The sequence below is a fragment of the Leucopleurus acutus genome (assembly GCF_964270905.1).
Source record: "Leucopleurus acutus genome assembly, chromosome: 13".
NCBI classification, from domain to species: domain Eukaryota; kingdom Metazoa; phylum Chordata; class Mammalia; order Artiodactyla; family Delphinidae; genus Leucopleurus; species Leucopleurus acutus.
In genome coordinates, this window is record NC_139155.1 from 27906212 (window position 1) to 27918577 (window position 12366).

Sequence of the window (12366 nt, forward strand, 5' to 3'; positions counted from 1 at the left end):
ATAGTACAGGAGTATGGTATATTGTCACAACTAATGAACCAATATTGATACATCATAATTGACTAAAGTTCATCCTTTATTCAGATTTACTTAGGTGTTTTGTTTTTTACTCCCCCCCCCACCATGAATTTCTTTAGTTTTTACTTAATGTCCTTTTTCTGTTCCAGTTTCACATCCAGGATACTACATTGGTCATCATGCCTCCTTAGGTGCCTCTGGGCTGTGAGTTTCTTAGATTTCCTTGTTTGTAATGACCTTGAAAGTTTTGAGGGATAGTAATTAGGTATTTTATAGAATGTCTTTCACTTTGATATTTTCCTCATGATTAGACTAGGATTATAGGTTTTTAGGTGAAAGACCACAGAGGTAGATTACCAGTCTTATCACCTGATGTCAAGGGTACATACTGTCAATGTGAGTTATGACTGTTCATGTTAATCTTGATCACCTGCCTGAGGTTTTGTTTATCAGGCTTCTCCACTGTAAGGTTACTCTCCCCTCACCTCCTTCCATATTGTATTCTTTGGGAGGAAGTGACTATTCATAGCTTCCACTGAAGGGATGGGAAGTTTTACTCACCTCCTTGAAGGTGGAGCATCAACATAAATTATTTGGAATTATGCACAGAAGATTTATATATCCTTTATGTATTCAGTCACCTATTTATATCAGTACGAATTCCTGGTTAATTATTTTATACTTTGGGTTATAATGCAGTATTACATTACTTTTGTTCAAATTGTTCCAGCTTTGGCCATTGTGGCCTCTTTCAGTTGGCTCCGGTGCCCCTTTGTAATGCCCTCAATTGTGTATGTGTACGTGTGGGCTTTCTGGTACTGCAAAATGCTCCATGCTTACCTTATATTGTATATTTCCTGCCCCAGCCCTAGAAACAGTCCTGGTATTTTGGTTTTAGTTTTACAAGTTTTATATATATATATATATATATATATATATAAAACACACACACATGTACATGTATATATACACATACTGGATATGAGTTCATTGTAGGATAAATGTATTAGAAATTTCATCTCCTATTCTTTAGCTTGCTTTTCACTCTTAAATGGTGGCTTTTGATGAAAAAGCCCCACATGCAGTAGGTTGTCTTTTGTGACAGTGAATATCAAAGTTTTTCCATCTTTACTTGGACCAGGAACAGATCCTCTGAGTTCCTTACCTCACTCACTTTCACTTATGAAAATTCCAATCTTAAAAGGTGTTGAGTAGGGGGAATTTTCCCCTCCCCCACTTTGACTGGCCTACTAATAAAATTGACACCTGACAGATTAACAAGAGAAAAAGTAACAAATTTTAATTCGTGCACATGAAGGTCTCAGAAATGGGATATAAGAAGTGGCTAAAGCAGGCAACTGTTATACTTTTTATTTTTAAATATATTTATTTTTATATTTGGCTGCATTGGGTCTTTGTCGCTGCGCGTGGGCTTTCTCTAGCTGCAGTGAGTGGGGGCTACTCTTCATTGCAGTATGCGGACTTCTTGTAGTAGCTTCTCCTGTTGTGGAGCACGGGCTCTAGGCATGCGGGCTTCAGTAGTTGTGGCACACAGGCTCAGCAGTTGTGGCTCATGGGCTCTAGAGCGCAGGCTCGGTATTTGTGGCACACGGGCTTAGTTGCTCTACGGCATGTGGGATCTTCCTCGACCAGGGCTCGAACCCGTGTCCCCGCATTGGCAGGTGGATTCTTAACCACTGCACTACCAGGGGTGGTGTCTATAATTTTTAGACAAAGAATAAATTTGATAGGAATTGTCAGGACAAAGAAACTTAGGCTTTGGGTGCTTAATAAGTGAGTCTAAACAGAGTTTGGGCTTGGAGTAGTAGATGAAAGAATTACAGTAACAAGTTTTGTTTATACAGGCTTCTTGGCCCTGAATTCCATCTCTCTGGTGATAAGAAGGTATTTCAACCTCCTAGTACAGGGAGGGCACCTTTCAAATGGGAGACTTATTTCCTGCTTTCAGGGAGACAGGGTGGTCAAGTGTCCCTCTTGCATTTGCAATTTAAATAACTAACTCAAAATCAGTATGCCACTGAGGCCTACTTTGCGGGTGGTCTGCCTTGGGCCCCAACAATGGTATTCACCCTAACCCTTGCTTTGATCCATGCAGCTAGTAGCCCTTGGGCACTGAAGCCTCCTCCTGGAAGTTTTCCCTTTGTATTCTATTCCTGTCCTGTTCTGACCCGCTGTTCCATTCCTCAATCTACTCAGCTTCTAATCCTGGTGACGAAATCCATCCTCTCTGCTTTTGACATTGACTTGGCAGACCTAATAACACAGCTTACTCCTGCCCTCTGTTGCTTTTGTACCATGGCCTCTGCTTGGCCAGGTCCTGGTCCTCAGATCCTGGCTTTACCTCCTTGGCCAGGTTTGCTCCCGTCTCCTGGAAGGAAGGGATCGGACTATGGGAACTGAAGTAAAAATTGGTTCTGCTGTTGATGATCAGAAAGAGCTTATTGAATTCCCTGGCTGGCTCCATCATTGTCTAATCCATGAGAGTACTTGAGAAAATATCTTTATCTTGAGGTGCTTTTCAGTGTTCTTGGGGAGGTAAGCTATCCAAGAGGAACAGAAATTAGAGAAGAACATAGGATATAAATTATATTTCATTAAGGGCTAGTTTGTGTGACAAGGATGACAATTTCTAGAAATGCAAGAAGTGAGAAGACACTGAGGGCTGGAGAAGGTGGGGAAGTGGTGCTGAGATGGAACTTGAGCAGAAAGAAGAGCAGCACCCAGGCAGCCTGCAAAAGAGGAGCAAAGTTGGGACAGCAGAAAAGCCTGACTGGCCTGGGGTGAGGACAGGGGAGGAAGCCGGGGAGTGAAGTGGGAAAGGTCAGGGTAGGGAGGGTCTTGACCACACAGGGGCATTTGGGACTTAATTGTGATAGGGAAATGTGGCTTTGTGAGGAGAGCAGAGACGAGAAGAAAGTAGTGTTTCAAGAAGGAACAGCTAAGAGGAATTGGTGGAGGGGAGGAAGAGGAATGCAGACCGGTTTTTTTAAAGTGTGAAGGAAAATTGGTGATTTTAGTGGGCATTTGTTATTTTTGCCGCTCATCATCCATTTATCCTATTTCAGGGAAAAGATCCCTATTTCCTTCTGGGGAAGCCTCCTTTTTCTCCATAACTTCTGGAAAACAATTTGACAGTTTTATTTCAAAACCTTAAAAATGTTTATATTATTTAACCTGTAATGCAACTATGAGGAATTTTTTTTGAGGTATAGTTGATTTTAAGTGCTAATTTCTGCTGTACAGCAAAGTGATTCAGTTATACGTATATATACATTATTTTTTAAAATATTCTTTTCCATTATGGTTTATCATAGGATATTGAATATAGTTCCCTGTGCTACACAGTAGGACCTTGTTGTTTATCCATTCCATATATAACAGCTTACATCCACTAGCCCCAGCCTCCCACTCCATCCCTCCCCCAAACCCCTCCCCCTTGGCAACCACAAGTCTGTTCTCTATGTCCATGAGTCTGTTTCTGTTTCATAGATAGGTTCATTTGTGTCATTTAGATTCCACATATAAGTGATATCATATATTTGTCTTTTTCTGATGTATTTCACTTAGTATGATGATCTCTAGTTAGATCCACGTTGCTGAAAATGGCATTTATTTCATTCTTTTTTATGGCTGAGTCATATTCCATTGTATATATGTGCCACATCTTTATCCATTCATCTGTCCATGGACATTTAGGTTGTTTCCATATCTTGGCTATTGTGAACAGTGCTGCTATGAACATTCCATTATGAAGAATTTTAAATTTTTGTTAAAATTCTTCATAATGGAATGTTCATAGCAGCACTGGAACAATCCTGCAAGATCCTGCAAGCCTCGCGGCAAGCAAGCAAGCAAACAAACAAATAAATAAATACATACATACATACATACATACATTTATTTTAAAATTTGATGAGATGACATGGCCAAATTTCTCTTCACAGAGACTTTCAATTTTTACATGAAAGAGTATCTGTCTTGTTTGGCCCGCACCAGGTGCTATCAAATGTTGTTAAGTTACAAAAGCAAAACTCAAAATTTTATGTACAGTAAGAGCTCAATCATGCAAATGTATATTATTGGAAGAGATGCCAAAACATTAATAGTGATTTATCTTAAATGTATTGATCATTAAACTTCATCATTCCATTGTTGCTGTAGTAGTGTTATTTAATTTCATTAGTAAAATGTCCCCAAGTTGTTATAGACCCTTGGATATAGTACAGATATTACTTGTCTTTTTACTCCCAACACCTGTCCAGGTGATTGAGGTTATTAATAAATGAATGAATGAGGAATATTTTCTGGCAGCGCGGACAACCATTTGCAATTTGCAATCTTGCCACCAGGTGGTGGAAGAGAGTTAAAATCCAGGGGACTGGGCTTGAGCCACGAAAATCAAGTACAATGTTCCGTGAGATGTTAAAAAAATGTTAAAAATGAAAACTTAGACAATTAGAATTGTATTTAAAATATTTGTTGCAAAATATTCAAAACTCCCAGGAAAAAGCTTTGATGCTGCCTGTGGCACTGCAGCGTCTTTCATTTCCCTAGTTGTCACGATTTCTTACCCCTCCTGCTGTTTAGCCTGTTCCCCTGGTGCCCTCTGTGGCCTCTGCTGCCCTTTATGATGCTGTCAGGCTTACCTTTCTTCCTTCTAACCTAACTGCTTTACAAAGAGATGAACAAGATGAATGAATGCATGTCCTCGGAGTGACCCAGGGTTGGAGGCCACCCCCTATCCTTGTTGTTGAGATGACTCTACTGGTGGGATTTCATCACAGGGGAGGGGGCTAGGTATTACCAGGCAGAATCTTCCAGCTGTCCTTCATATCACCCCAGCAATTGTCCTTTCTCTCTGGACCAAGCTAGAACCTGCTCAGAGGCAAAGCTTGCCTCTCCAGGCATGAGGTTCTGGGCTGGCACCCTTGACCTTCATCCTCCCTTCCTTGAATGGATCTGTCCCAGAAATGGCCTCTATCCTGGACTCTGATTCTGTTTGGAAGAGCTGTAACCGAGCTCTTCATACCTTAAATACGCTGTGATCTTGGTCAAGTCAGTCAGCCTCTGGGCTTCAGTTTTGGTTCAGGGCATGTAGCACAGGGCAGTACTTTGTCCCAGAGTGCCGCATTACTACAAAGCCCGGATGGGTCTGACTTGCCCTGGGTTATGTTTATGAGTGTGTTATGTTACGAAAGTGGAGGGAGAGGAAGGAAGTTCGGGCTCCTACTTCTGGAATGGGATTGGTGGAAAAGGGTATTGGGTCTGGGTCCTAAGATGCGGAAGGGTCGCGAGGAGCTGAGTTCCCGGATGCCTTGTAAGGACCCCACTGAGGGACCTAGAGTCAAGCGGAAACAGTATCAATGATGTTTCCATGACTTTGAGACTAAACCGTGCTTGTCTGTGGCGGGCGCCTCTGGGGTCCTGCACTTGACTAGATGAAGCGTCCACACCTGACGCGGCCGCTAGCATTGTCAGTGCTCAGGCTTCACAGAGCCGACGCGCTGTCCCCGCGACCACCTCCGATCCGGCGGGGGCTCCTTCCACCACCGCGCAAGCCTGGATTTCTCCGTGAGGAATTGGGTCGAGGGAGGAGGGGGCTTGTGGTTAGGAACGGAGCCGAATTTGGGGAGGCGACAGGACCGGTTCCTTCCAATCCTTAAAGGCCTCCCGAAGGAGGGGGAATGTAGGGCTGACAAACTGAAGGCTGACGCCGCAGGGCTCTAACCCGCGGGCAGTCCCTCCGTTACGCGCGGGACGAGTGCGGCGTGCCGGGTGCTAGCGGCGCGGGGCGGGGCTGCGCGGGGCAGGCGCGGGGGCGGGACTCAGGGGCGGGGCGGGACGCGCCGCTGGCCCTGACAGTCCACGTCGCAGCCGCGCCTGCTCTGGCTTTCTCGTCTCCTCGCGCGCCGGCCATGACGGGCTCACTGTTCAAGGGGAACTTTTGGGTAAGTCGGCGGGGTAAGCGACCCATCGCCGGGCTCGGGAACGGGGGCTCCGAGGGGAGACGTGGGCGCCTGCCCAGTGCTCCGGGGCAGAACGCGAGGGGAGGCACCGCCGCCGGCCCCTCTCTGCGCTTCCCCCAGCCCACCGCGCGCCCGCGGGTCCCCGGGATCCGGTTCCTAGGCTCCCCCTCGGCCGCCCGCGCCCCCGGACACTGCTGACGGGTGTAGCCTTAGAGTCGGGACATTACCCCCTCATCTCATGGGGAAACCGAGACCCAAAAGGAGGAGTCACCCGTCCGGGGAGAGTCGCCGGTGGCCCCTGAGGCTGCGCTGTGAGCGGATTTGGGGGGACGTGGGGCGCAGAACGTGGGGTGAACTTCGCCAGGCTGATCGGCTTTTCCAGGTCCGCGGAAACGTACAGCCTGTCCGAGCCCCATTAGCTCCCGGCTCGCCCCGGCAGACAACCCTAGAGGTGTTATCTAGCAGAAGCTTTGCCGGGTTCTGCAGGTCCGCTTCCTGAGCCTCTCCCTGTCTTTGCCCCCGCCCAGGGGGAGGTCGGTGCGTGTGTGAGACCCTGCGAGGTGGTGGGGACATCTGAGCCCGAGGACGGGCCCAACCAGGAGGCAGCAGTTCTGCCTGCCCCTCTCCCTCTGTCCAGTCGTCTTCCCCCCGTCATCTGACTGCGCAGGTGCCCCTCAAGGTCTGTACCCCCTCATTCGGAGGAACCGCCCTCATCCCTTTAAGGCAGGAGCAGAAAGTCAGCACGTCTCCAGACTGACCCACTGCTGCCAAGCCGCCCCAGCTCCTTACTTGAGACCCTGATTGTCCCCCATTCAGCCTCATAGCTGCTTAGCAGGTTCCTGGCCCCTATCTAAAGCTGCTGGGTAGAGAAACCTGGCCCTGTAACCTACGGGACACAGGTTAGACCCTGCTTTGTGAAGTCCCTTTTCCTGGAGATTTTGAGGTTCTCCTGGGACACTGCCCACCTGTAGGGTGCAGCTCACCGCCCCCACCCCCCAACCCCCTCAGCTTCACAGAGAAGGTGAACAACCTCGCAGCTGTCCCCTTGAAGAGGCATGGGAGTTCTTCGGGTAGAATAAAGGACTTCTGGGTCCCATGACAGGCATTGTGGGAAAAAGCAGGGTACAGAGACCTGCCTTTCTTCCCCTCAAAGTGTAACACTCTCCCGATTTGGATTCCTTTTATTTCCTTTTCTTCTCTGATTGCTGTGGCTAAAACTTCCAAAATTATGTTGAATAAGAGTGGTGAGAGTGGGTAACCTTGTCTTGTTCCTGATCTTAGTGGAAATGCTTTCAGTTTTTCACCATTGAGGATGATGTTGGCTGTGGTTTTGTCATATATGGCCTTTATTATGTTGAGGAAAGTTCCCTCTATGCCTACTTTCTGCAGGGTTTTTATCATAAATGGGTGTTGAATTTTGTTGAAAGCTTTCTCTGCATCTATTGAGATGATCATATGGTTTTTCTCCTTCAATTTGTTAGTATGGTGTATCACATTGATTGATTTGCATATATTGAAGAATCCTTGCATTCCTGGAATAAACCCCACTTGATCATGGTGTATGATCCTTTTAATGTGCTGTTGGATTCTGTTTGCTAGTATTTTGTTGAGGATTTTTGCATCTATGTTCATCAGTGATATTGGCCTGTAGTTTTCTTTCTTTGTGACATCCTTGTCTGGTTTTGGTATCAAGGTGATGGTGGCCTCGTAGAATGAGTTTGGGAGTGTTCCTCCCTCTGCTATATTTTGCAAGAGTTTGAGAAGGATAGGTGTTAGCTCTTACAAAAAAACAAACAACCCAATCCAAAAATGGGCCGAAGGCCTAAATAGACATTTCTCCAAAGAAGATATACAGACTGCCAACAAACACATGAAAGAATGCTCAACATCATTAATCATTAGAGAAATGCAAATCAAAACTACAATGAGATATCATCTCACACCAGTCAGAATGGCCATCATCAAAAAATCTAGAAACAATAAATGCTAGAGAGGGTGTGGAGAAAAGGGAACACTCTTGCACTGCTGGTGGGAATGTGAATTGGTACAGCCACTATGGAGAACAGTATGGAGGTTCCTTAAAAAAACTACAAACAGAACTACCATATGACCCAGCAATCCCACTACTGGGCATATACCCTGAGAAAACCATAATTCAAAAAGAGTCATGTACCAAAATGTTCATTGCAGCTCTATTTACAATAGCCCGGAGATGGAAACAACCTAAGTGTCCATCATCGGATGAATGGATAAAGAAGATGTGGCACATACATGCAATGGAATATTACTCAGCCATAAAAAGAAACGAAATTGAGCTATTTGTAATGAGGTGGATAGACCTAGAGTCTGTCATACAGAGTGAAGTAAGTCAGAAAGAGAAAGACAAATACTGTATGCTAACACATATGTATGGAATTTAAGAAAAAAGAAATGTCATGAAGAACCTAGGGGTAAGACAGGAATAAAGACACAGACCTACTAGAGAATGGACATGAGGATATGGGGAGGGGGAAGGGTAAGCTGTGACAAAGTGAGAGAGAGGCATGGACATATATATACTACCAAACGTAAGGTAGATAGCTAGTGGGAAGCAGCCGCATAGCACAGGGAGATCAGCTCAGTGCTTTGTGACCACCTGGAGGGGTGGGATAGGGAGGGTGGGAGGGAGGGAGATGCAAGAGGGAAGAGATATGGGAACATATGTATATGTAAAACTGATTCACTTTGTTATAAAGTAGAAACTAACTCACCATTGTAAAGCAATTATATTCCAATAAAGATGTAAGAAAAAATAAAAAATTGAAAATTAAAAAAAATAATAATGTAACACGCAGTTTTCAGATCTCTGCTCAGTGTCTTCTCTTCCGGGAAGCCTTTCCTGACTGCACCCAATAGCACATGTTCTGTTCCTTCATAGCATTTGTCAGTTTATGGTTTTGAGTTTGGGGCCTACAAGCATGTGAGCACCTTGTGGACAGCTATTGTGCTGGCTTTCAATGCCACTGCCCCTTGCACAGGCTGTTGCCAGTAGGTTCTCAGCAAATAGTGGTTGAATGAGTACAGTGGATCTGTAAGGCTGACAGGGTATGTAGTGGGGTGAGAGCTGCGGCCTCCATCCTCAGAGGTCTCCCAGGCCATAGGAAGGCAGCCCCCCAGCTGCTCCCAGTGCAGACTTGCAGGAGTGGTTAGGGGAGGGGGGAGACGTGAGATCTGTGTTGGGAGTTAGAGGTAGGATGAAGGTCCAAGGCAGAGAAATTTCTGGGTTTTTACTTTCTTTTTTTCCCCTCTGAGCTTTTACTTTCAGAAGATATGAGATCCTGAGAGATAGTTTGCAAAGATATCTTCCATCTCTAATTTCCTATACTTTATGTCAAATAATAAAAACAGTAATAGCTAATATTACTGTGTATAGAGTCTGTGGCAAGCACTGTTCTAAACACTTTACACATACCACTCATTAAGTCTCACAACTACCCTTACTGAGTATCCCATTTTACAGATGAGGAAACTGAGAGGCAGACAGGTTAAGCAACATTCCCCAAGTTTGTAGAGCTATTAAATAGTGGAGCAGGACTCTGCATAGACCTGCTCTCCTTCAGCTCCAACCATGAGCTCCTGGGAGGTTTGCACTGGCTCCCACCATCCACTGAGCCCCCAGAACTGCGATGGTGCTTTGCATGTGGATGCTCAGGAATCAGGGAGATGGGACAGTCAGCCTGGATTTGGGAGAAAAGGGGCAGAAGGGAAACTGTTGGAGACCTCAGGGGCTGCCTGCGATGCTCTCACACTCTCGGGTGGGGGTGGGGAGCAAGGCTGTTGTTATCACTGAGGAGATGGCAATAACTTTCATGCTTCAAGGCAAGAAGGTTGTGATTACATAAGGTAGAAAACTTTGGAAACAAGGTGGGTATCAGTTGAGTGAATTTAATAAATATTTAAGAAAATACTTTCTCTGTATAGAGGTGGCATTTGCAGCGATTAAGACCATACTCTTGGGTTGAAGGTAGATTCCTCATTAGGAAGCCGGCAGGGAGGGTGGGCTTTGGTCTTGAATGCGTGTCCTCAGGGATGTAGAGGGCAAAGGGGTCAGGGGATGGGAGAGTCTAGCAGGAGTGAAGAAAACTGGGCCAGGGGTAGAAAGGGTCTGTTCCAGGATGGAAATCATAGGGAAGGGACAGGAGGAGACAGATGAGAGGAATGGCAGAGGGTAGAAGAAGTCAGAGCCACAGGACAGGGTCACCAATTGAAGCCGGGCAGTAGGAGAGAGGAAAGGAGAGCTTGAAGGATGCTGTGTGTAAGGTGAACAGGAAAATGAGTTGCGGACCCCAGAAATAAGGAAGTCAGATGAGGAACTGGTTTGTGGGGAGGGAAGGAAGAGGAAGCAGAAGCGGTATTGACAATAGGCAGGCCAGGAGCATCCTGAACCCCCCCACCCGGCCCCCACCCCCCAGGACCATGCCAGGGTTGCTGGATATGGGGAGGTCTTGGGGAAGGAACAGGGTGCCAGACAGCAAGGTTTGGGGGTATTTTAATATTTTAACAACCAGTACAAACACGTCAGTGAGTGTGCTCTGATGTCAACATTCTGGGTTTGAGGGGCTGGTGGAGATGGCCCCATACCTTGGAAAGGATGTCCAAGCAAGAGAATGCACGGAACAGCATAATGTGCAGAAGCAGAGACTATGAGGTGGCCTGGCCAGGTTTGAATCCCGGGTCTGCCCCTTGTAGCTGGGTGACCTTGGGCAGATTACTTCAACTCCCATACTCAGTTTTTCCATGTAGAAAAATGAGGACAATACCAATGTCTACGCTCTAGGACTGTTGTGAGGATTAAATCAGAGTTTAGTACGTGCCTGGCGCATAGTGAGCACTTGTGATTGTCAACTATTATCAGCACAGAGGTGACAAAGGAAATGGGTGACAGTTACTCGAGGAGAAAGAATCAAGAGATAAGAGGTCCCCGGAGAAGCACTCTTGGTGACTACCTGTATTTTGGCAGGAAGAGAGAGGGGTCAGAGAAAGAGAGGCAGAGATGTAGGGATTCAACCCTCACAGGAGCCATCACAGGGCCAGGAGAGGAATGTTCCATGGAAGTTGAGAGACCCATGGTTAAATTACGTAGATGTTCCTGAAAAGGTATAAGTCCGCGCATACTTTACAAATAATCTTATTCAAATGCCCCATGGAGAGTTTAGTTAAAGGAACCTTTAGGTGGATTTGTTTGAAAAGAGAATACTCAAGTGTTCTTTAAAACTGGGATCGTCCCCAACCAAGTTTGCCTGACTCGGACACAACGCCTGTGTGCTGTTTCCCTCCCAGCAGTCATGTGGCTAAGTGGTGCTGTTATTTATTCTGGTTAATGTTGGTGGTACCTTGTCAGAATAAGACGGGGACCATGGATGTGGTTTCCAGGGCTCCAGGGAAGGAGGCCGCAGAGGGAAAGTCCCAGCCTTTGGCCTGTGATCCATGTAGCCGTGCACAGGTGACTGTAGAACCTGCTCCAGAAGAGGAAGATGTCCTGCCACAGGAGAGCCCCACATTCCTCACAAGGGTGTGAGGCCCAGCCTGACCCTGTTTGTCCTCTAGACCCTTATATTTTGACCTGGTCTTCCTGATTCTTACGGCTCTTGGCCCAGACCAGCTTCCTACTGTCTGTCCTGCACTCTTCCCACCCCAACACCTGCAGTGGGTGTGGCCTCTCTGCTCTGCCTGGTGAGTGACCGGGGGAAGGAGCTTGCTCATTGCCCCTGGCCACCCAGGGCTGTCCCTCTGCTTCAAACCTCTGGCCACTTTGGAATCTGGTCATTCTGGGTATTACCAGAGCTTGAGCTGGTGCTGCATCTGGCTTTGCTCCTTGACTTTTCTCTATACAGTATGGGAGGGTGCTTTTTTTCTTAAATAAACAAAGAAGAAAACAGGTTATCACACCATGTGGTTGTTTTTTTTTGGCTGTACGCGGGCCTCTTACTGTTGTGGCCTCTCCCATTGCGGAGCACAGGCTCCAGACGCGCAGGCTCAGCGGCCATGGCTCACGGGCCCAGCCGCTCCGTGGCATGTGGGATCTTCCCAGACTGGGGCACGAACCCATGTCCCCTGCATCGGCAGGCGGACTCACAACTACTGCGCCACCAGGGAAGCCCCCCATGTGCTTTTCTTTTTTTTTTTCCCATGTGCTATTTCATACAATGTATAGGCTGTTGCTTTTCTTTTTTAATCCTCTCCCTTGGAAACCAGTCCCTAGAAACACACCAGGAGGGCTATTGTCCTGCCTGGTGGCAAAATGCAAGGCAAAGTCATTGACCATTGCCCCCTCCAGTTCATTCTTCCTAGAGCAGCCACTGGGGTCTATCTTTAAAATAAT

The 12366-nt window shown here is 46.6% G+C and overlaps 1 protein-coding gene across 1 annotated transcript in view; it reads left to right on the plus strand.

The window, feature by feature from the left end:
- Positions 1-5920: 5920 nt before the first annotated feature.
- The window catches only part of PSTPIP2 (proline-serine-threonine phosphatase interacting protein 2), an 81855-nt gene continuing 75409 nt past the window's right edge, over positions 5921-12366 (plus strand). The window contains exon 1 of the mRNA XM_082852705.1: positions 5921-5987. Coding sequence (XP_082708831.1) covers positions 5955-5987 — 33 coding nt within the window. The 5' untranslated portion in view covers positions 5921-5954. The remainder of the gene's footprint in view (positions 5988-12366) is intronic.